The sequence below is a fragment of the Protopterus annectens genome, chromosome 4.part1, assembly GCF_019279795.1.
Source record: "Protopterus annectens isolate FY-2018-M chromosome 4.part1, PAN1.0, whole genome shotgun sequence".
Lineage (NCBI taxonomy): Eukaryota > Metazoa > Chordata > Ceratodontiformes > Protopteridae > Protopterus > Protopterus annectens.
The window spans coordinates 630,385,499-630,411,072 of record NC_056734.1 but is presented as its reverse complement, the minus strand read 5'-3'; the positions used below and the strand labels follow the sequence as shown (position 1 = coordinate 630,411,072).

At 41.5% G+C, this 25,574-nt stretch overlaps 1 protein-coding gene across 1 annotated transcript in view; it reads right to left on the bottom strand.

Annotated features, from left to right (window-relative positions):
• The window catches only part of ZMAT3 (zinc finger matrin-type 3), an 808,181-nt gene that overhangs the window by 461,570 nt on the left and 321,037 nt on the right, over positions 1 to 25,574 (bottom strand). The window contains exon 3 of the mRNA XM_044070445.1: positions 14,742 to 14,876. Within this exon, the coding sequence (XP_043926380.1) occupies positions 14,742 to 14,876 (135 nt within the window). The remainder of the gene's footprint in view (positions 1 to 14,741; positions 14,877 to 25,574) is intronic.

The window sequence follows — 25,574 nt, the reverse complement described above, 5'->3', positions numbered from 1 at the left end:
AAAGGATAAGCCGTAATCTGGAGCCTTCCACCCTGTACTGATGCTATGACTGGGGCAAAGCTATCAAAGGCAGAAGCACTGAATGAGAGGGATGACCCTGAAATGGGAATCATCAAACCCGACTTGCAGACTCCTGCCTCAGCTTGTTGGACCTGAGATTTCCCCAGCTCCAACATCACAAGGGTTGAGAAAACCAAGGTCAGAACCAGAGTGGATATTGGCCAGGCCATCAGCTCCAGCCTTAAAAGAATAAAAGGCAAACAACTCTAAAGACCTTGGATACAAAGGACCTGGGGGGCGCTGAGGCACCAGGACGAGAGCCCAGAGCTGGAGGGATGTGGCCTAACTCCATCTGTGCCTCTAAAAAGGACTGCATCAGCTGCTCCAGATCTGATGCCTTAACAGCTCCCATGGACTGGGATGATCTAACCAAGGAGGCCACCAACAGGACCTGGGATGGCAGCCAATGAGGCAACGGCTCCAACTTGCTGGTCTGAGTCAGGGAAGTTCAAATTCAAGGAGGTGAAGCAGAAGACACAGGAGAGAGCTCCTGTGGCATTGAGGGTGTAAAGGGGTAGAAAGCCCATCTCAAAGAAACCCCCCCCTTGCCAAGAAAGGGCACAGAACACTGATGGTAGGGGAAGGTGCCTTACCAGAGACCAAAGCCAAAAGGGAGTGACGCCATGGCAGAGGAGCCGAAGGAGACTGGCTTTGAGGCAGAGGAGCGGAGGAAGATTATCTGTGAGACACTGGCCCTGAGGCAGTCAACTCCAAGGTGTCACAGCAAAAGATGGAGTCAGGGCCACCACAGAATCTGAAAGTCTTGAACCTTTCAGATCTGGATGGCCAGAAGCGGGAGCAGCAGCCAGCACTGACCGCTTACAGTCAGTATTAGAGGGTTTTAGATCCTTGGCATGCTTGTGACCCACTTTATCACGTTTACTGGAGAAGGCCAAGGAAAAATCCCCTGAGGGAAGAAGACTTTTAAGTATAAGCTTAGCCCTCCTCTCACTGATGACCCGAGAGCAGAAGCCCTCACAAATTGCACAAGGAGACTCCAGATGAGCAGTCCTGAGGCAGCTCACATAGTGGTCATGAGTATCCTGCAAGAGAAGCTTTTGACTGCAAGACACACACTTTTTACAACCTTTCTCCATACTACTAACATACACACAGCCAACTATCAAGAACATGTCCCAAAAGACAGAAAAAACAATTTCCTGACATACCTAACAACTAAAACTCTACACTACAGAACTAAAGACCTTTCATTAACAATAAACATACTACGATAATAAAACCAGAAAAGCAAGTAGATGAGCAAAACACCCAGTCCAAAACGGATACAGGAAGGCACAAATGACCAAGCTGCTGTCTGGAACAGCAGCAAATTAAATCTGCGGCAGTTCTAGTAATTTGGGGGTTTAAGGGTATAGGAGGCACAGCTTGCTGAGCTGAAATTTTGGGTATCAGCCAGCATCGGATCACAGTCGGATCCAATAACTCACAGGCTGAACTCAAATGGAAAGGACAACAATGGATCTTCATTTTCCCAGTACAAGTCATAAACCACGTTAGAAAAGCCCCATAACTGCTAAAAAACACTATTAAACATACAACATAACATTAAGTTAAAATTCCAGAAGAATTAACACCAGTAATAAATAGCAAGTATTGTAAAACAGAAAGTTAACATAGACACGCGCACACACATATGTACATCTCTCTTTCCCTCTGTCTCTATACACGTACATATTTAAATTATAAGAATGACATCAAAAGTGTGTCATAATAAACAGGAAGGGAAGTTTTAAGTATGGAAGCTGTAATCCACCAAGGCAGGCTGCTGAGGAGATTCAACTGTGTGATTCCTACAGCTGATACTACAAGATTGAAGAACTGACTTCCCGTGACAGGGGTTAGGTTCCCCCTGATGGGAGGGAATTCTGAGCTCTGGACTGCTGCCAGTGAGGATTTATGCAGGCACAGAACCCATATGCCACTGAGGTAGCATGAATGATGAACATCAGTCTAGTCATAGGCTGTTGTCATGTGCGAGTATAGTCTAATCATAGGTGATGCTATAGTGAGATATACTGATGTACAAATCACCATACTAATCAAAGCTAGACTGACTGTACCTTGTCTCTCAGGTGCCAGAATTCATGATGTCACTAAGGCACTAAAATCCCTTTACCCTAATTATACATATGACCTGGTCATTCCTCACATGGAAATGAACAATTTTGACCACTCCATGTTGGAAGATATGAAGAGAGAAATAATTGAGCTCTCAACATATGCTTCTGAGGCTAGAAAGAAGCTAGTCGTGCGCTATACCTTGACATCATTGCAAATTATGTCACAATGCAAACAAAAAATAATGGACTTCAACAACTGACTCAATAATTGGTGATTCTAGGGGGATCCTATTTGTGTCAGCTTGGGGGGGAGAGGGCAGATGGTCCAAACTACATCTCCAGAGATGGCCTTCATCTTTCCCTTCAGGGCTACTGCATATTCTACCTTCATATTGCCCTTTTTAGGCACAGTTTCCTGTAGCTATCAAACTAACAAATCCCAATTAGGCCCATCTTGATGTAGTACTATTCAATGTCAGAAGCTTAAATTAAATGTCTACCCTTGAGGACTTCCTGACCTTTGAAAACATACTCATTTATAGAATTACAGAAAGCTGGTTCCACTGCATTAATAACACTCCTTCTTTACTACAGAATAATGGCATTCAGTTATTCAGACTCCCAGTGAGGATGATTACATTTCCAGTGCAGCTGTGTCTACATTCATTCCTAATTTTATCACCTTGCATCTGATCCGGTAGGCTAATGACCTAAAACTCCTGCATATCCCAGTATCTATAAATCCAGTTCTCATACCAATGCCAACAACTGAAGCTCTTCTGTATCTCCTATAGCTCATAATGCCTACCTAAACAAAGATATGGCCCAGTTCAGAAAACTATACCATACTGTGGTAAGAGAATCTGTATGGAGAACATCCACAGGCAAGGTCTGTGCAATTCAGAGACACACATACTACTAGTGTGGAATGCTAAGCAGCAGAGTCAGTGGTATACAATACTGACAATATAATGATATGATAGTCAGTAACATTACTAAAATGAGCATCACTGTGCATGCAAATGAGTCAAAACAAGATGTTGGTGCAATTCATGCATGTATGAAAGCCGTGCCTCAGAGCTACACACACTATATAAATTAACTTGGATGCATGTTCACTTCATGCAAAGGGATTACTAAATAATGTAAAGAGCTGCTGCTGCTGCATTAGTAAATGTGCATCTGCAAGAGGCTTTTATTGCTGCTAAAATCCATGATGGTGCATGTTGTCACCTTTGCAGGTGTCGTGTCATCCAAACTTGCTTAATGTTTTATGGACTCGATGACACAAATACTGTGGACCAGTACTGGGTGGATACGCAGATCATGCAAGACACTATAGACATGTATTGGCCACCTTGTCTGCAGCCCCATGGAAGTGATGGAGTACCTATCACACTGGATATCAAGCTATGTGTAGTTTTACATATATTAGTTACAGAGACCTTTCAGCGATCTAATGGGAATGCAGGGGGAGTATTTCTGACATTTGCCTTGGGAATATTCCATTAGTTTCTCAATGCCATGCTTCAGCATGTGGTTGGCAATATGTGGTTCCCATATACCAGACAGGAGAGCGGGAACACAATGTGGGACATCTACAATACAGTCCATTTCCCTGAGACACTGGTCCCATAGACTGTACCCACACTGAAATAAAGGCTCCACCTGGTGAACAAGGAAGTATGTGAACCTCAAAAGGTATCACTGCATCAACAGCCAAGTGGTATATAATGCACTGGGTATCATCTGCAATGTACCTGCAGGCCATCCAGACAGTTATGACTCCCACATATGGCACACCTATGACCTATGCTAATGTTTTGTAAAGGGGTGTGTTCCTTCCGGGGCATCTTATTGGCAATGCCAGATATGTCCTAGAAATCTGACTGATGACACCCATCAGAAATCCACAAAACAAAATCTTGCAAATAACTTCAGAACACAGTAGACCAGAGTAAAGCATTTATACTACAGTAAAAGAGATGCAAGCAAAACCAAAACCAGGCTGTACTTACCCATGCACAGGCTGGCCTCACTGTGCATCAAACACAGACAACCCAAATGTCAATGTACAAAAGGAAGTGCAGTTAACATTTGGAGAGGAGGGGGATTGCGGGATGCAGCACAAGTATGGATGTCTTCACAGGAAAATATGAGTGCTGAGGGCAATTAAAACAGTGCTCTTATGTGTATGGGCTTTCTTGGGAAGAGGTTAATGTAAAAGACTTTGTGAAAGGCCACTGTTAGTGGAAGTGTGTGATGTACTGTGAGCTGTGGTGTTGTGTGTGTGTGTGTCGGCTGAGACACAGCCTTAGCAGTAGTTGCAGCATTGTGGCTCAATGTATTGGACAGGTCCAAGGCATGCAAGGTAGAACTCTGAGCATCCAGTGTATGTACCCACCCCACATAAGCTCTAGCAGGAGTTGCACTGGTTGTACCACAACCCTGGCTAGATGATGGCATGCTGCATGACTGTTAGCAAAGTCTGCTATGAGTCATGCCACTACTTTGACTGCCACAATCAAGAGTAAATCCTTTCCTGGGAGTAGATATCTCTACAACAGTTGTATCAGTGAAAGTACTAGCACTGCAGGAGTGTAAATGAGGTCACCCATGCCCATGAAATTTGGGTATCCATGTCATGTGTGATAGGTTTGGGAAAGGTCAACCCGCCCCTATCCCTTAATGAAAGGAGGAATGAGAAAATGTATAACCTTGATTATGTGATGAGGTTTAATAGACACACATGACAGATAAAATATATTATAGAGAGGAATTGGGTTATCCTGCAGTCTGATAGTGAGATAAAAAAGGTTATAGGATGGAAACCGCAATTTTGTATAAAAGGGTGAAGAATCTTAAACAGCTTTTGTGTTATAAAGATATACACCATAAGGAACAAAGTTTCAAGTTTAGAAGAAAAATACTATTCTATGTTATAACTGCATTTATTGTAAATATATTAATATTGATATAAAATTTGAACATACTATTTTAAGAAAGAAAGAAATTTACATTTAGAACTTTTGCTTCTTGCACAACTGAGAATGTTGTTTATCTGGTGAATTGTGTGAACTGTACCTGTTTTTATATAGGTAAGACAAACTGTTAAGTTCAAAGAAAGGATAGCCTCACACCTCTCTGAAATACATAGAGGGATAGGGAGTAATGCTTTATCTAAGCACATTTTAGACAATGGGAATGATCATATGTTTAAATTCAGGGTGCTACAAAGAGTATATTTAACTAAAAGAGGAGGTGACATTGTAACTAAAACTGAAGCTGCTGAGTACAAGTGGTTTAATTTCTTTAGAGCCGATATGCCCCCGGGCCTTAAAATCAATAGCATTAAACCTATATTGAAGATGAAACATTCTTATGTTTAGGCTTGAGGATCCTTGCTGTTAAAGAGTTAATTCCTATATTATTCTGATTGGCTAGCTAGAACTATTTAAATACTGAACTGGATGTGATTTTTTTATTGCATTGAGAAAGAGTTTTTGCACTCCAAAGCTTTGCACTGTGTTTGTTATTTTATCCAGTAAATAAATTGCTATTACAGATGTTCGTGCCTCAGTTTGCTTGATTTTTGGATTTCTTTTTACTGTGAGGCACGTTTAGCTGCTTATTCTAATTCATTGTTGAGTGTGCTAGATAGAGGGTAAGGAAGATACTAATATATAAATGAAAAGTAAGAAGATTACAGAAAAAAAAAAGTTTTTTTAAACTCACTAAACCCAAAACGAGCTCAAGAGATCGCAATCCTGACCAAACAGTAGATTGGCAAATGAGATCTGGGGTAATTCAGTGGTCAGGGGCGTTATGGGTAAAGGGAAGAGCTCGAGAGTCAGATCCTAGTAGTAATGTGGCCAAGTCAGATCCAATGATCAGATCTGAACCCATTCATGAGGAATGAATGAAAATGACAACATCAGATATAATGGTAACAGTTCACTAGGGAATTAGTAGCCCAAAACGTAATGCACTTGACTGCAGAAATATTTCAAGGAATGGTATATGATCAATCCAAAGCGAAATGCCCATACACATACCACCATAAGTCCATGGAATCACTACAAGTGCCAGTTTATATAAATCAAAGGTCAATGAATTTATTCAGTAATCTAAACAACAAATCAAACATGTGCCTACTTGGCTTTGCAGTTCAAAATGAAAACAACGTAGTACCTTGGGTTACCTAACACCAACAATTTCAATCCCCACAGCCCCTTCAGAAAATGGGGTGTCTTTTAGAAGTCCCAGGCTCTAAGTCTCAAACAGGCTTCAATGCTGGCAGTATATTCCATGTGAATTCTCCAAGCATGTTCCACAAGCTAGCCATGACTAGGCTGTCATATTTTATACCTCATGGGTCTTTAAGGTAAGCTCCTGCTCACCCCTATGAACCTTCAAATGACGAACAAACTTTATGTCTTGCTTTTGTAGGCTAACTCCTTTGCTATAACATTAATCAGTAATCAGTACCTTTTTAACTGGCTAATGCATGGTCTTTCTAAGTTAAAGTCAAAGTCAAAGTAAACTTTATTGCCATTTAGAACTACACGTGTGTAGCCTAAATGAAATTTCATGCATCAGCTCAATTCTTGAGATTACAAAGAAAAGTGAAACAACACATACAAGTAAAGGAATAAACATAACTAACAAATACAATACTACTCCCAAAACGTGCAAGAAAGAGCATTTACCAACACTTATATATGGTAAGAATACCCTCCCCTGAGTTAAATTAACTACCCTCTTTAAAGTAAAACAAAACAGCTTTTGAAATGCCCAAGTTATTTGTCTAATTTTGTACTTGAGTGAGTTAAATAATACTGACTATGGATATAATAAATACATATTGCACTTACTTGGAATATATGTAAGTATATATTGCACAAATAAATAAAAATTGACTTGTGTGTCCAGACCCCTGGGACTAGTGCCAAGTTCAGAAGTCTAATCATTGTAGGATCAAAACTGTTTCTGAATCTTGTAGTCCTGCAGGAGATGCTGCGATATCTCTTGCTTGATGCCAGATGCTTAAAAGTCCATGCGCAGGATGCTTGTTGTCCTGTATTATTTTGATTGGCTGTCACATGCCTCTTGCAGAATAAAGATGTATCGATGCAAGAGTAGAATCTGTTACCTTCTCTGCAACCCTTACCACTTTTTGTAGCGCCCGCCTTTCTGTAACTGTGCAGCTTCCCAACCACACTGTGAAGTTGCAGGTGAGGATGGTATCTACTGCACCTCTATAGAAGGTAGAGAGAATATGAGGAGGAAGCTTAGTTTTTTTCAGCCTTCGTAAAAAGTGGAACCGTTGCTGCACTTTTTTGACTAGTTGGCTGGTGTTTCCCCGACCACAAGAGATCCTCTGATATGTGCACATCCAGGAATTTCGTACTCTTAACCCTCTCCACACTCTCACCATTGATCCTAAGAACTGGGTGGTTTGTTCTCCTTTTCCTGAAGTCAATGATGATCTCTTTAGTCTTGCTTACATTCAGGTCAAGGTTGTTCCCCTCACACCAACTGATGAGAGATGCCACCTCCTCGCTGTACACCCTTTCATCCTCCTTTGTGATGAGTTCCATGACTGTGGTGTCATCAGCAAACTTTAGGATATGGTTGGACTTGTGCTTAGCACAGCAGTGGTGGGTCAGGATGGTGAATAACAGTGGGCTGAGAACACACCCCTATGGAACCCCATTGTTAACTGTGATGCATTTTGATATGTTCTTACCTGAATACACCCTCTGTGGTCTCTCAATCAGGAAGTCCGGGATCCAGTTACAGAGATGTTTACTGATTCCTAAATGTGCCAGTTTTTCGATCAGCTGCATTAGTACCACCGTATTAAATACAGAGCTGAAGTCTATGAACAGCATCCTCACATAGTTGTCGTTGTCCTCTAAATGCTCAAGGGAGAGGTGTCATGCTACCGATATGGCATCAGCCGTGGAACGGTTAGCTCTGTACGCAAAATGCAGAGGGTCAGAATCAGGAGGTAGGCACGATGAAAGATACTTTCTGATCAGCTGCTCAAGACATTTCATAACAGTGGATGTCAGAGTAACCAGTCTGTAGTCATTAGGGCTAGAGGGAGTGGCTTTCTTGGGTAGTGGGACAATGTTAGTTTCCTTGTAGCAAGAGGGTACTTTTGCCATGACAAGAGAGGTGCTAAATATTTCCTTGAGCACTGTGCATAGTTAATCAGAACAGCCTTTTAACACCTTGCCCAGTATGTTGTCTGGGCCAGCAGCCTTCCTGGGGTTCACTCTCCTTAGCTCTCTTCTTACCTCCTCTGTTCTGAGGCGGAGTATTGCATCCTTCTCATTAGTGGGTAGCTTTATTGTCAACCTGTTGTTGCTTTCATCAAATCTTCTAAAGAAGATGTTCAAATTGTCTAGGAATTTGATGCTGTCCTCACACTGTGCTGATCTTATTTTGTAGTCAGTGATCTCCTGTATGCCTTGCCATAGTCTCTTTGCAGCCTTCATGTCTTCAAAGTGGCTCTGTACTTTTCTGCCATACTCACTCAGCCTCCTTTATACCCCTCCTCAGATTACCTCTTGCTACACTTAGGGCTGCTTTGTGTTTCTCTCCTTCAGAAGCTCATATACCTTAGGGGTCAGCCATGGCTTCTGGTTAGCTCTAATAATGATATTCCTGGTATTTGTTACCCCATTAGTACAGTTTGAAATGTATCCCATCACTATCTCAGTGTATTCATCAATGTTCAGATGCTAATTCACTGTGGCTGCCTCCTTGAACATATCCCAGTTGGTTCTTTCAAAGCAGTCTTGGAGGGCCTCCATAGGCCCCTCGGGCTATACGCTGATTTGTTTCTTTGTGGGTATCTCTCTAACCAGTGCAGGTTTGTAAGCTGGCGATAGCAAAATGGTATAATGGTCAGAGTTTCACATCTGTGGAAGATGCACTGCCTTAAAGGCTTTCTTTAGGTTTATCTACACCTTGTCCAGGATGTTATCACCCCTTGGGAACTTCTCATTCGAAAGGCACATTTCAAAGTCTAACATACAACTTATTCAGCTCAACGTCACTATAAATATAATTTGATATATATATTCCACAAACCCTTTTTCCCATTTTTACACATGGGGTCGGGATGTCACATCAGCATTGACAATCATCTATAGCCAATGTTCATACTGCCAGGTTGCTTGGCCAACCCTGCCACAGTTGTTTTTCCACATCACATAGATGCATGCACACTCACGCCTATGGACAAGTCAGAGTGTCCAACTGGCATACTGCATGTTTTATATAAATATTAGATAACTTAATATATGGTTACCATGCATTTCACTAAATTACAAATCATTGAGAACTCATTTTACTGAAAGCATACGTTGCTGAATCACAATTCACAGAAAACTCTAGAAGACTATAGACAATGATTGCTGGGATGGTTTATGATCATATGCAGGAACCTTGATTTTCCATTTTCCCAGGAAAATACCAGTAAAACCAAATGTGGACTGTCTTAGTATTGGAAAAGTATGGAATTTTCATGAAATTTTGCAGTTTAGGCCCAATTTTTCATTCACCATAATTTGCATTTCTTTTCATATTTGTTGCTTATAATCCTACCAAGCTTACTGAATTAATAAGTGTTCTGCCCATATAATTTGCTTTAATTTTGCACATAAACTGAAAAGTCATAAAGAAATCCCCGTAGAGATCAAAAATTACACAACAATTATGGGTATAATGCCAGGATTTCATCTCATGAAAACTGAATTTTATTTATTTGAGAACTGTAAATCAGTATTCCTGAATGATTCATAAGATCATAGGAATTGCAATACAAGTGATTCTAGAAGTCCAGTTGCACATTGACAATTCTCACTCTCATGCTGTACCTCCCGATTCTCAAATGTTTGTGTTGTTGCACAAGCAATGATACACTATTGTCTCTTTTCTTTATGATCTTGCAACCATGGAGTCCATGTATTTAAGAAACTGGAGTTTTGGGGTAAACCTCACAACATGGGGAGATGCAGTGGGGCTTGCTCTCCTGTGGGGAAAAAAAAAACTTTGAACCTTTTTATGAAACGTGATTCAACAGGATGTGTTTTCAATTCATTTCTTTCATCATTTATGATTCAATGAAAAGGGTGTTCAACACAGATATACTCATGTATACATGGTATAAGATGCAGAGTTTGAAAAAGGTGTGTGTGTGTGTGTGTGTGTGTGTGTGTGTGTGTGTGTGTGTGTGTGTGTGTTTGTTTATGGCATACGTAGGACCTGTGAAGTTGTGAAGTGTAAAGAAAGAAATTGTGGTATGTTGTACTAGTCAAGCATATCAATGTGAACTGCTACCATCTCAGACAGCATTAAAAATACCGTTCAAGCACCAACACATGAACAGTTACTTCCTTAAATTATAAAGCCTGACCAAGTATTACGCAAGCAATCTAATACTGAGCAACTACATACAAGCTGGGCCAGAGTAAAAAATATGCTTTTCTCAGTATGCTCAACTATGCCTCATCCATGTTAATCTGCATAAATAACAAAAAAATCTTACAGAAGAGGGAAATTTGTTGCAAAGTGTTAATGCACTAAATAGCATTCTATTTCACTGCCAGATATGAGGAAATCTAACATTAGTGTTCAGTTAGAGCCTAACTCTGTATTCTGTCTAGCAGCATTAAAACAGGAACACACACACACACACACACACACACACACACGTACTCACAAACATGCACATACACACTAATCTTACAATAACATTCACCTAGTACTAACTCTAACCTAATCTTGTCCCTGTAACTCTAAATCCAACTCTTAATCTGCAGAAAATAAATGGAATTCTAGTAGAATTTCTAATCTTAACACCAGCACTAATGTCACATCTATCCCTAGTTCTAATTTTAATTATAATAATAACTTAGCCCTGACCCTAGCTCTAGCTCTGTTCTTAAGTCGAAATGGTCATTCTAGGTCAGTCTCTGTCGCTTAATTTTGAATCAGATGCTAACCATAAATTCCAATAAATGTAACCATAATTCTAAACTTTAATCCAAATCTAATCCTAAACCTAAAACAAACCAAACGGGTCTATACTATTTCATCGAAACTCCAGTTCCATGATTACCTATTCATCAAACCCTTTTTAGCAAACTACCCTTTTATCGAACGCTCAAATCATCAAACGTTTTCTTATGTAACTAATTTAGTACACCAATATACCAAGTGATACACACCTCAGTATAACAAACCTACTAAAGTGAGGGGCTATGCCCCTACACCCCTCAGTGTAAGGGACTGTGCCCCCCCACACACCCCCTACTTATTTATACCAACTCCAAGACTGCACTACAGTTGGGAAAAGGGCAAATTTCCATATGTTGGCCAAGTAACTCAGTACCCTTGGAAAAACGTTCGCTGATCTGAACGTTCAATAAAAGGACGTTCACTGAATAGGGGTCGATGAATTCATGAAATTGGAGTTTTGATAAACTAATATAGACCCAACCAAACATCTATGTCTAATCTTAATACTAAATTAAGTCCCACCCTTAATCCAATCCTATATGTAAACTTAGCAGATATTTTGAACTGTACTTCTGTCATTATAAATTCTTACACTAAAATCACACTTAGGATAAAAGTGCATTTAGAGCCAAACGGAGATTACCACTAATTTTATAGTTGAATGTACAGTGCTTCCCCCATGCTCAGTAATTTCATACATAGATAAGGAAGTGGTAATACCTAATGAAATTATAGACACAAGAAGCTTTAGCTTACATTTTCAGTGACACAGGTAAACTTTTCTTTTCAGTTAAGTAATTTTGAGGTTTTCTGCACCTGTGAAACTTTGTCTTTTCCCATTCCTGTGTTTTATTGGGTGCACCTGGAAACGTAATTTGTGCAGTAATTATCTAAGCAGAGCTGTAGCTAGCTATTCTAGCATCCAGTGCAGTTCCCCAATCTGGCAGGCACCCCTCAACTCAACACTGAGAACCCAAAAAATTATCCTCCTCTGTCCAAGCTGAGGACCAAAATAAAAAGGTCTTTTTGGTATGAAACTGTAGCAAGCTGCTTGTTACAAATTTAACAAGTAGCTTCATACAGTTACAATACTACCCTTAAAGCCATTCAGCCCTGACCACCAATAAGGTACCGTTCTGCATTTTTGAATGTAGGTACTGTAATACCGTCCCATCGGCAAATGCCAATCACACCCCCTAACACCGTGCAACCAGGGCAGCTGCACCCTTAACCCCACACTATCTATGCTTCTGCACCCAAGTATGTGTATTCCCACTTGTGCTTTCTCCTCTGTTCCAATATGCCTTCTCCTGAAGAAACACAAAGATGAAATGCCAGCTACAGAAGAAGCAGCAGCATACCCAATTAAATGAATTCATCTGATACTCTTCTGCAATCTTGAGTACATACCAATTGCTTTTTCAGGCATATTCAGTTTGTCTTCCCAAAGAGCTAGCTAGCTTTTTTGGCATCCAGGGCCATTCCCCACTCTGGTGCACCCTTCAACTTTAAACTGAATAAAAAAAAAATAAAGACCTCACCACATACTTGAGGTCCAAAAAACAGCAAACTGCTTGCTAAAGGTGTAGCAAGCAGCTTGCACTAACAGGGAGCATTTAGCACTTCATCCCTGACCACAAATGCATAATGAACTACACTAAACATGGAGCACTGTGGCACTTCTTCAAATTCACTACCAGCATTCATAAAATGAAAGCTGACAATGAAGATTGCGTCCCCTAATATCGTGCACCTGAGTTGGCTACCCGATTCACCGCACCCTAGCTAGCCCTCTGAATCTTACCTATAGAATTAGAGATATGACAAGGAATGGACTGGGTACTGAGACACTAAAGACAGCTCAAAAGGCTTTGGGTAACAGCAAGGCCATTACCTTTACGTCTTCTAGAATAAATGGGTCAGCTGAAGTGAATGGAAAAATGTACAGTGAGAACAGTACCTCAAGTGGAATCCAATCACCTTTCATATTGTATATACAGTGGCATAAAATTATACATCTCAACTATGTAGGACAGTTTTAATGGTAATAGTTTCTCTTGATAATAATCTAGCTCATACAACAATATCACAATAGAAACAAACTTCATTAACCTTGACATTTAAATTAATGTGAGCTAATGAGCTGTTTACCAAAAATTACTTGAAAATCTCCAATTCACACACAATTTATTCAAACAGAAAACCAAAATGTGTGCCAAAACTATGTGCAACCATTATGCATTCAATTGTAGAAGTCTCCTTTGTGTTACTACTTCCTGTCTTCCAAAGAAGATTACAAAAAGATTCCTTTCCCACACCAACCTTGCAAATATACTAAAGAAAAAAAAATACAAGTGCTTCTAACTTTTGGCAAGATCAGCTCTTCAGATAAACCTTTAAGAAACACAACAGATATGATGAGGACACTATGGCAACTGCTTTCATTATGCAATAGTTGTCATACACAGGTAACCTGTTCTGAATGCACCATCCCTCTTCCTCAGCTAAGCTTATTACTTCTTATAATTACATCTTATTACTTATAAATCTCTCTCATAACACGCTTTACTCCCTTACCGCTCCTTGCTCACTCAGCTCAACATACATATATAAATAAAAGCAATAGCACTGAAATAGGTACAATACTGTTCTTTACCCTAAGCATCTCTCAAACACACTTATGGATTTATTCAAGTACCTTGGGGATGCCACTGTTACATGTTATTTACTTATTTATTTATTTTTATTGGCATTTGTTTACCTGGAAAGTCTGACTGGGTAATAAATATCCATTTTCAGCGCAGGCTTGGGGAGAAAACTCCAGAGAGTTAGATAACATCAAATAAAACAGCAGCATAGATGTAATTAAAAAGTATATATATATATATATATATATATATATATATATATATATATATATAAATTGGAACACAGAGTTAAAGCCCGATTACGCTACAGGTGACCCAACTCTAACTAGCGGCTCTAGTCCCTGTAAGAGCTGGTTGGGGAGGATAGGAGTGACTGGCCACTGACACTTACTGGGTGCACTAGGTGTTCACCCATTGGAACTCTGAGCTGGCTGAGCTTGTGCTACTGTAGTGTGACTGCACTATGTAGCCAAGGAGAAACTAGTATGGTGATGCATACTTTCTTTCAGAAAGTTGCAGTCGCAGACTCTGAGGCATTGCCAGACAGTACAGAGGGTACGCCTGGGGAGAGAGGGTAGGCCATTCCCTTCAGTGAACCAGCAAGCTGGCCAGCTCACCAGTTATGCTTTAAGAAGTTTAGTGGAATACATAGGATACAAAAAAGAATGAGGATACACCAGGGATGTAGTAATAAAAAAATAAATAAAATGATAATTAAATATGGCAATCAGTACTGTATATACAAGAGTATAACAAGTACAGTCTATAACACACAAAAAAAAATATATATATATATATATATATATATATATATATATATACATATATATATATATATATATATATATATATATATATTAGCATCTGAAAATGAGAAGGCAGTGTCCTTGGTAACTGTTTTGAACATTTTTCCTACCGGAGGTGTTGGTGCAATGGCAGTTAAAGGTTGTTGCACTGAAGCGGAAGACTCATCTGGTGGATTTGTTGGAGTTGAGGTTGAGTAACAGTTTGTGGCATTATAATTCCGTATCTTCTTCTTGTGATTTTTGCCCTAGAAATAACATCAAAAACAAGCATTTACACAAAATTCTTACTTACTACCAATACTGAGATATAGATGCCCAGCAAATAAGTCTTTAACACCGTCTCTCCTGAATTTCAGTGTGTGCTTTCATAAATATTTCTGATAATATCACATAACAAAGAATGTATACTTTATCCTTTTATTGAGGATTTGCAGTTAGAATTCAGAACACAGATTGAAATAATTGCCTGAATTCATCTGGATAAATTTATTAAATACTGCTCTTACTAACATGTCTTAAAACTAGCAGCATTCTGCGAAAGCACTACAGAATATTACCATAAGGAAAGTAAACAGGTGCTCTTTAAAGCTGCTGTTAAAATCATTCTGGATTTATCAATTACTTAAATTACCATTACAAAACTCCTGATCAAGAACTCATTTAAAAAAGACAAATCACTATCTTGGATTGGTTTGCTATACTGTTATTATTCTGTAAGAATTTAAAAGAATGCATTACTTATCTTAGAAATGCAATATGAGGAGTTAAAGAAGACAAAATCCAGAGAAGTCTGTCAAAATAATTCACCTGCTGATAACACAGTTTGATTGATCAGAAGTGTTTGTGTTATTGTCCTGTAACATGGCTGTTGCTATAGTTTGTCAAAGAATTCTACCTCACAATACACAAAACCTGCATTATTTGTTACTCTGATTATATATACACATCCTTAAAGCAAATAAACAGTTCAAAACTTTTTGTTTCAAAATTAAAAATGCAAACTTTAAGTCACACTGTGTCACTGAATGTATCAGAGGCAAGAATTAAAGTGGTGGGTTCCTCACCGATATGTTGTGTTTGAACAGAAGAACAAGGCAGGAGTAACCTCTTTACCCTTTGTTATTTGCTTTATATTTACAACCACTGGCAAAGAAAATAAGGAACTCAGAATTTCAAGGATATAATTGTCATGGTAATCAAGAAAAGTTGGCTTTGTTTGCAGATGATGTTATTTTGTATCTGGTGGATCCAGAAAGGGGCATATTTGTGTTGTAGAACATTTTGAGATGGTTTCAAGTCTTTTCGAGTTGATAAGGATAAAGCAAAGGTTGTGGCTATGGGTTGTGTGTCCACACATGAATTGGTTCAGTGGTACCCACTATGGGTACATGATAACATGAAATATTTAAAACTATGGATTGAAAAGGTTTCTGTAATGGCAGCTGGGGATATGTGGGAAGAGACTACACAAAATATATTACAAAAACTGAGAAAATGGCAGCTCTTGTTTATGGATATGTATAGTAAGATATAAGCAGTGAAAATGTTTTTAGTCCCTTTAGTTCTATTTACAGGTCAGGAATACTTTTATCAACCACAGGAGAACTTATGGACATGACAATAATTAAGAGTTGAAGGAATTTATCTCGGAGGGGAAGAGGGCCACATGAGTTGATCTTTCTAACAGAACAAGGTGGTCTAGGATTACCTGATTTGAAGGGAAATTTTAGAGCTACACAATTAAGGTTCATACACATAACACAAGTAGAAGGCTGTAATTCAAGGTGGAATAGGAAGTTGAGGAAGCAGGGGGAAATTCAAGGAATTAGGAAAGAGAGTAAGATTTTGGATGCAAATCTTTAAGGAAAATAATAACATTCATACAGAATATTATATTCATAAAGTGTCAGAAAGTGTTCTTGGAAGAGGTTCAACACAACAATGGAAAAAAAGAGATTTTGCCGATGGGGATGACTTTAAGGGGTGCAGAAAACAGGCAAGAGAGGGCTGGAATTTACTGGAGAGGACTGGCAAAGGAATCAAGGTATCGGGAGCAAATAATCAGTGAGAGAAATTAAATGAATGGGATGAGGCTAAGAAGGCATTTGGACTGCAGGCTAGAGACAGCCTTTCCAACCAGAAATTGATATCAGAGTACGGGCAAAGAGAAAGGGATAGAGGAATCCTAAGTGAAGACCTGCTCTGGTAGAGTTATTAGTTGAATCTAGAACAGAACTGCTGTTAAAAGGGGATAATTAAATAGGGCATACAAGATATTCCACGATAACTATAAGAATCAACCGAAGGAGGTTAGAAAGGATTGAAAACAGGGAGAAAGGATAAGCAGTTTACAAGGAAACAATGGGAAGGCATATGTATGGCTCGCAAGTATGCAGCCAAGTCCAGAAGGTTTAGGATTTTTGCTTGAAAGTGTTTACATATTTATTCACATACCCCACGCAGACTTCAAAGAACTTTTCCTGAGGCAGATGACAAATGTTGGAGGTGTGATAGGGAAGAAAGGGGTAACTGAAAACATATTTTGGGAGTACAATGAGTTGGCAGATTTTAAAAATCCCCTACAGAATACTCTGTCAGAAATATTGGATGAGAAATGGGTGCAACTAAGGAAATGATTCTTTTGAGCAGGAACACAGGATCTGAACTACCCAGACACAGCAGGGTCCTCTTAAGCTCAATTCTGGTGTAAGCAAAAAAAAAAATCAATTACTCACAGCAAATAAAGGTCATAACTGGTCATTGAATCCTAATCTGCTCATCAAAATAGATGTAATAAAAGAAGTTGAAGAAATACTAAAGACATCCCTTGCAAATATCTCCAGATCCCAAGTCCCAATAGACATAGAATCGGCTGCGGCAAAAAACACAAATCCGAGGAATATTCATCAAAAAAGCAGCATATTATAAAAAAAATACAACTAAAAGAAGAGTATACATTGAAAGGGAAAATAGAACAACTTGAAAGAACACTACTAAGTAACCCTAATAACCAAACTGAAGTTGATCTCCTAAAACTACAAAGAGACCTCTATAGGTAAGAAACCAGAAATCTGTCATTCTATGAAGTAAGAATGTTGGCTAATTACGCAGAGGAAGCCCAAATACCATCCAGAGCCTTGGCCAGAATAATCACTCAACATAAAACCACCTCAAATATATCAGAAATAAATCACAGGGACAAAAACTACACAAGAAATGAAGACATTATCAAAGTATTCGAGCAAATATATTCTCAAATCTATGGAGAACAAACATTACAAACCTCTAAGGAAGATAGAGAGCGTTTTCTTCAAAAACTAAAATTTCCTAAACTAGATTTTGATCAACAAAAAAGACTAACGGAACCTATTTTCATCAATGAGATAAGCATAACAGTTAAATATTTAAAATCACATAAGACCCCAGGACCGGATGGACATACTTCAGAATTTTATAAAACTTTCACTCCCCTAATTGCTAAACTACTGTACTATGTGCTGAACTATATAATAAATAACAACATAAATGATATACACTTCAACGCCTCCAAAACTATTTTCTTATTAACAGAGCATGCAGACCCCAAAAACCCAGTTACAGACCCATCTCCCTCTTAAATATAGATACAAAGATCTTGACTTCAATACTCACAAATAGATTAAAAAACCTATAGCCTTTGCAAATCAGAGGAATATTAATATCTATGCAATGGTAGTAAATGCCCACAAAGCAATACCTATCAATTTTATTCAGATCATTCAAATTCTCTATAGCAATCCATACACATCCCTATATATATATATATATATATATATATATATATATATAAATAAAACATGGTCAAATAGAGTTATGATAAAAACGGAACAAGACAAGGATGTCCGTTACCGCCCTTTTTATTCAACATATACCTAGAACCCCTGTTTCTTTATATTAAACAAAACACATATCATAACCCCCCCAACACATAACTTCAAAGTACATCTCACCACCTTCGCAGATTATCTGAACATATACTTCACTACACCAAACTCAGACATAACCAAAATATTAGCTGCAATTGAACAATTTTCAATCATGTCTAACTACAAATTAAACCTCAATAAAGCTAATATATTCCCCTTAAGGCCACCCAAACTTATCTCATTAATACCACTAATAAATACAATAAAAATTAAAGAAGAAACCAAATATCTGGGAATTACTTTCTTCCAGACTAACAAGGAATTCTACCAGCATAACATAAGTCTTAAATGGCAAAGTATAATGCAAGACTGTAAAAGGTGGAATAACCTTAAGCTACCATTCCTGGCCAGAGTGTCAATCAAAATGAACATATTACCTAGACTAACATATATATTCATGACATCACAGGTAACTATACACAATAAATTCTTCAAACAAATTCATACCTTACTAGCTAAATTGATATGGGAACCCAAAAAAACAGAATCTCGTATCAAAAACTAACGCTTCTCCAAAGCAAAGGGGGTCTGAACCTGCCAGATTTTAAAACTTACAACTCTATTATCAACACTAACAGAATATTGAGAATAGCAGAAAACAACCCAACAATGAAAACTTGGTCACCTCCTTGGGTGACAATATTTTATAGGCACGTCAAAGCACTAGGCATCAATCCCAAAGTGCTTCCCTTTTTAAACAAAAAAGATTTATAAGCCTACAACATTATAGATCCCTTAAAACATTCTATAAATATAACACAGAAACGTTTTCATTCCTTAAACCTTGGGCAAGCTATGGTAACAATACAACCCCTCCATAAAAATCCAAATCTAAAAATAAATAACATGATACTAGACCTTGACTCCTTTCCTCGATTAAAGGACAAAACAGTCCAAGATATCTACCCATACCTTAACTGTACAACCCAAGAAATGAGGAGTAACCTAAACCTACCCAAATCATATATAATAATTCTAAGACAAATTAAAGAGTTGTGTTCCAGCTACCTCCAAAACTTTACTATAATTAATAGTGACATAGAAAACTGCACTCTACTCTGGAAGACTATTCTTACAAGGAAAACAATAATGGTTAAGGTGTTTGCCTTACAAACACAAGGTACAGGGTTTGAGTCTCACAAGGGATAATTGGCTAGGCTTAAAATGGCTCGCAAGGGCAGTTAGCCTAGTACTAACCTATGAACCTATGAATATCTAACTCATATAAAATGATAAGCAAAATGAAATTTTAGAAGGACCTCGTTTTCTCTAACTATTGGAGAAAATTAAAACCATCCAGAGACGACCAGCAAATAAGTCAAGCAATCAATCTAACACTGAAAATTATACCCCTTTAAAAACTGTCATACATGCAGCTCATGATAAAAAATAATGCATATTTCACACCTGCAATACTCCACAAATTCAATGCATCAAAATCTCCTTACTGTCCACACTGTAAGGACCAGGTAGCAGACCTACTGCATATATTTTGGAGTTGTAAATGTATGTACAAACTCTGGAATTCCCTCAAGTTATAACTACAAAAAATGGGATCAGACATTAACACTAACATGGGGAATTTACCCTTCAACATATTATCCTATTTGGCATGTCAGGAAAACAACAAATATACTTATAATAATTTTCTTACTAATGAAGCTATACATAGCTCTCAAATGGTTAGACCCTATAAATACCTCTTGGGAGGGATTAAAAAAATAGCTATAAAACAACATCTTCTAGCTCTTAAAATAGTAATGGATAAAAGAAACAAAAATATGAAAGCCCGAGAAATTTGGGAACAAATCTTTAACATTATATTAGCATAAAATAAGAAGTTATGTACTCACCATAACGTTCCATCTGAGTAGGTGGCTTCATTTGTCTGCAACCTTTAGGTCTTGGATCAGATATCGGATCCGAGCCGGCAACTTATTATACAGCTATGGATCCGAGCTCCTAGCTCCTCCCCTCACCCATAATCCCCTGCCAACCTCAAATGACCTCAGATCAAGTTTGCCCTCCTACATATACCTGGAAAGGTATCCCAACAGGAAAAAGCAGGATAATACAAACAAAACTAACTCTTCTGAAGGCCAGAGGAAAGGAGGGGGGATGGTTGCAGACAAATGAAGCCACATACTCAGATGGAACGTTATGGTGAGTACATAACTTCTTAATCTGGAGTAGGGACTTCATTTGTCAGCAACCTTTGGGACAGAGTCCCCAGCTACCTGAATCTTGGGCGGCCATCATGAAAGGATGTTCCGGAGCACTGCAGAGCCAAAGGATGCTCTTCCTCTGGAAATGACGTCCAGTTTGTAGTGGTTGATAAAGGTATGAGATGAGGCCCAAGTGGCTGCCGAGCAAATATCATCCAAGGGAACTCTAGATCTAAAGGCAGCAGAAGTAGATATGGAGCAAGTGGAATGTGCACGGACTCCCTGAGGTGCGGGCCTCCCAGAAGTTTCATAAGCTAGAAGAATACATTGGGAAATCCAGTGTGATAAGGTGACTTTCGAAACGGCTTTACCCAAACTGAATTTGGCAAAGGAAATGAACAGCTGATCGGATTGTCTGTGACCAGCAGTCCTATGAATATAGAAACGCAGCTGCCTGTTCACATCTAAAGAATGCAGCTTGTACTCTCCTTTATTTTGATAATTAGGAAAGAAAACTGGTAGGTTGATGGACTGATTGATATTGGTTTCTGAGGCCACCTTGGGTAGGAAGGAGGGATTGGTCCTGAGGTACACTCTATCCTGATGAAAAACCAAGTAAGGGTGTTTCACGGAAAGCGCTTGAAGTTCCAAAACTCTTTTTGCTGAAGTGATGGCTACCAGGAATGCTGTTTTCCAAGACAGATATTTAAGTTCGGCCGAGGCAGCTGGTTCAAAGGGTGAAGCAGTCAATGCTTGAAGAATTAGTGATAGATCCCAAGGGGGTACGGCTTCTTTGATAGGGGGCCTGAGCAGAAAAGTACCCTTGAGGAAGGTTTTACATAGTTTAGCTGATATCAAAGGACCTTTCTCATGTCCCACATGGTAATGGGAGATGGCTGCCAATTGTACCTTGACTGTCGAACAGCTAGCCCCTTGCTGAAAAAGTCCGGTGAGGAAGTCCAACACGGACATTTACGGAGCAATGAAGGGGTCCAAATTATGATGTTCCGCCCACACGGAAAAGCGCCTCCATTTACTGCGGTAAACTTTCCTGGTGGAAGGTTTATGCACTGCCACCAAGATGGCTTTGACTGGTGAAGAGATGCCGGGAGTCCTGATTAAGAGTGGAACTGGAGCAGCCAAGCTGTCAGCTTCAGGTTGTCCAGATTCGGGGTCGGTAAGCCTGATGGATGGGATATTAGATCCGGGCTGGGATCCAGAATCCAGGGAGGATTCACCAAGTGAGACCACAGGTAAGGAAACCAAGTTTTCCGAGGCCAGAATAGGGCAATGAGGATCATTCTGCTCCCCAACCGAGAGGCTTTCTGTAAGAGCTTTAGCATCAGGGGTAGAGGAGGATAGGCATAGAGTAGACCAGGCGGCCAAGCATGCACTTGAGCGCCTCTCGGGGCTTCCTCTGGTGGGGGAATCAGAGCGAAGAAGCTGTCACATTTCGTATTTGAGGGAGAGGCAAAGAGATCGCAGCAGGGTTGCCCCCATTTTGCAAATATCCGCTTCGCTACTCGGGAGTTGAGAGACCACTCGTAAGGGGAAAGTATGGTGCGGCTGAGTTTGTCCGCCAGAATGTTGGCCCGTCCCAGAATGTGCGTTGTGATCAGAAAGCAGTTGGTGGAGATCTCCCATTCCCACACCCTCATGGCCTCTCGGCAGAGAGGGTAAGACCTGGTTCCCCCCTGTTTGTTGATGTACCAGACAACTGACATGTCCGTTTGTATCGCAATAGTTCCTACGGGGAGAAGCTTCTGAAGTGCTTGCAATGCTAACAGCACCGCCCTCATCCCCAGAACATTGATATGCAGGGAGGTCTCTGTGTCGTTCCACGTGCCTTGGACTGTTCTGCCTGAGCAATGCCCCCCACCCGAGGCGAGAAGCGTCCGTGGTCACCGTGACGAGAGGAGGTGGGGCGCAGAATGGTCGGCCTGAATGGAGGTCTGGGGACTGGAGCCACCATAACAGGGCCCTCCTGCAAGCCTTGCTGATAGAGATAGGGTGATTGAGAGGAAGAAGCTGAAAGGACCATTGTACTTGGAGGGTCCACTGTAGTACCCTCATATTTAGACAAGCGCATGGAAGAAGCATTATTGCCGCTGCCATGGAGCCCAGTGCCCTCAGGAACAATTCCGCTGGTGGAGCTTCTGACTGGAGGATGGCCCGCACATGAAGTCTCAGATTCTGTAGTTGTTCCAAAGTGAGGTAGGCTCGCAGACTTCTCGTATCCAATCTGGCCCCTATGAACTCTATCACTTGTGTCGGAGCAAGGGAGGATTTGTCCGTATTGATCGTGATGCCTAACTGGGAGGCTAGGCAGAGAAAAAAGTCTCTGGCTGAGCAGAGTAGATGCCTTGTTGGGGCGGTTAGGAGCCAGTCGTCCAGGTACGGGAAGACCTGCATTCCCTGGAGTCTCAGGTGGGCCGCTATCACTGCTAAAACTTTGGTGAACACCCTGGGGGCTGTGGTGAGGCCAAAGGGAAGGACCCTGAACTGATAGTGGCTGGCTCCCAGCCAGAAGCGGAGAAACCTCCTGGATCGTCTGTCCATTAAAATGTGGAAGTACGCATCCTTGAGGTCTATTGAGCACATCCAGTCGTTCTCCCGCAAGAGGGGGAGAATGGGTTGAAGACTGACCATTCAGAATTTTTCCTTGGTTACCAACAGGTTCAAGAAGGAAAGGTCTAGAATTGGTCTCAAGTCCCCCGTCTTTTTTGGCACCAGAAAGAACCTGGAGTAAAACCCTAATCCGAGCTGGTCTGGGAGGACGGGTTGGATGGCTCTTTTTTCTAGCAGCTGCTGCATTTCTGCGGCTGCAGCCTCCCTCTGACCGGGTGGTACATCGGGGAGGTTCCTGAGTCTGGGGACATGTTGCATTGGGATTTTGTAACCTCTGGATATGATCCGAAGCACCCAGCGGTCTGACGTGATGGACTCCCATGCTGCCAGATGCCTCGAGAAGAGCCCCCTGACTGCCTCCAGCATGGAGCAGTTGGGCAACCCTTCAGGGCTGTTGCGTGGGCCGATCAGAGAAAGATTCTCTGGACCCAAGGTTTCTCGGGGCCCTTCTGCCTCTAGGGCGGCGTCCTCCCTGTCCTCCTCTGCCACGGAAGGACTGGTTGTCCGGAGCAGGTTGGGAATGTAGCGATTTTCAGAACCACATCTTCTTCTGTCCCTTTTAGTTCTTGGAGAAGGACATCTGGGGAGCAGAGATGCGGACTCCGACGGCAGACAACGTCTTCCCGTCCTTCTCGTTCTGGACAGGTGTCTCACGAACGGTCTTGCCAAACAAGGCAGAACCATCAAAGGGGGCATTCGCAAAGGACGCCTTAAAGGGCTCCGCGAAGTCCCAATGTCGGAGCCAGGCCTGGCGTCTCATAACTAGGCCCGCTCCGCTAGCTCTAGCGGCTCCCTCAGTGGCGTGGGACAACAACCGCATAGAGATATTGGAAACAGATGCTTGTCCTCCGCCGACATGGACTCTGGGGGGGAAGCAGCGTATTCTTTAATAAGATCTCGCTGCATCCTGATGACATGTGCCATGTAGTTCAGGGACCTTACTGAGAAGGTCGCTGAACTAAATACCCGTTTCCCAAGGCGATCCATCGAGCGGGACTCCTTGCTCGTTGGATGGACAGAGGGGCTCTCCTGAGCTAGTTCCCTCTTAGTGGCTGCCGCCATCAACATGGCATCTAAGGGGGGACCCTTGCTCCAGTGGGACCAGTCTGCGGGGGGCTCAAAATCCTCTCCGGGCATTTAGGGACTGGCTCCACAGTGTCCAGCTCCTTCCATGCCCTGGTGGTAATAAGGTCCACCAGGGGGTCGGCCAGAGGGGACACCCAAGAGGTAGACGGGCCTGCTTCGAATGCCTACAGAAACATGGACTCGTCGGAGGAAGCCTTGGGGGTAGACCACCCCCCCCCCGATCCTGAGCATTTCCATGATGTCTCCAAAGGAGACATCCTCAGGGGGTGACCTTGGGGAGCCTTCCCCTTCATCCAAGTCCGTGTTCTCTGTTAAGGACTCGGGGAGTCCACATGCCTCCTCTTACACTTATGCTTGTAAGGCACTTCCTCGGGGGGGCTGTCCGAGGAGGTCTCACCAGCAATATCCTGTTCCAATGGAACAACCTGGGACATCGAAGCAGGCTGTCCCTGTGGCCGGGTGATGGAAGCCTGACCCAGCAGAGAGGGAGTGCAGGGTGGAGCCGAGACAAGGGCCGGGGGTCCGGATGCTCTCGACAGAGCCCTCTCCACTACATCGAAGGCCGAGGGGGAGCTGCTCTCCCTGGGCTCCGAAAGCCGACTCCCACTCAGATCCGATGAAGGGATCGGAACCGGCACCGAGACCGTCGGATCCGAGGGACCAGTGTGCTCCGACCTGGATGGAGCCGAGGGCACACTGAATCCCTCGGATCCGAAGCTCGCACGGTGGAACCGACAGACTCGAGGGCAGGGTCGGATCCGAAGTACCCAGTACTGTCGGCGCCGACCCACCCCCCGGCTCCAAGCGCTCTGAACCCGGGAAGCGGGTCAGAGAAGGAGCTATCGGAGCAAAAAAAGGTGTCGAGCTCCCCCCCCCCCGAAGGGGGGGAGGTAAGAGCACTCCCATCTGCAGCTGGGCCTGGATGAACCTTCTCATCATCCGGTCCAAGTCTGCATCAGACAGGCTGTAGGTGGATCTCGACGAGGCCACAGAGGCAGGCCTGGAATGCCTCCTCTATGACCTCGACGGAGATCGGGTCTCCTCCTCCTCGGGTCCCGGGGAGAAGCAAGGTGATTGGAGCCGAGGAGGAGGAGACCGG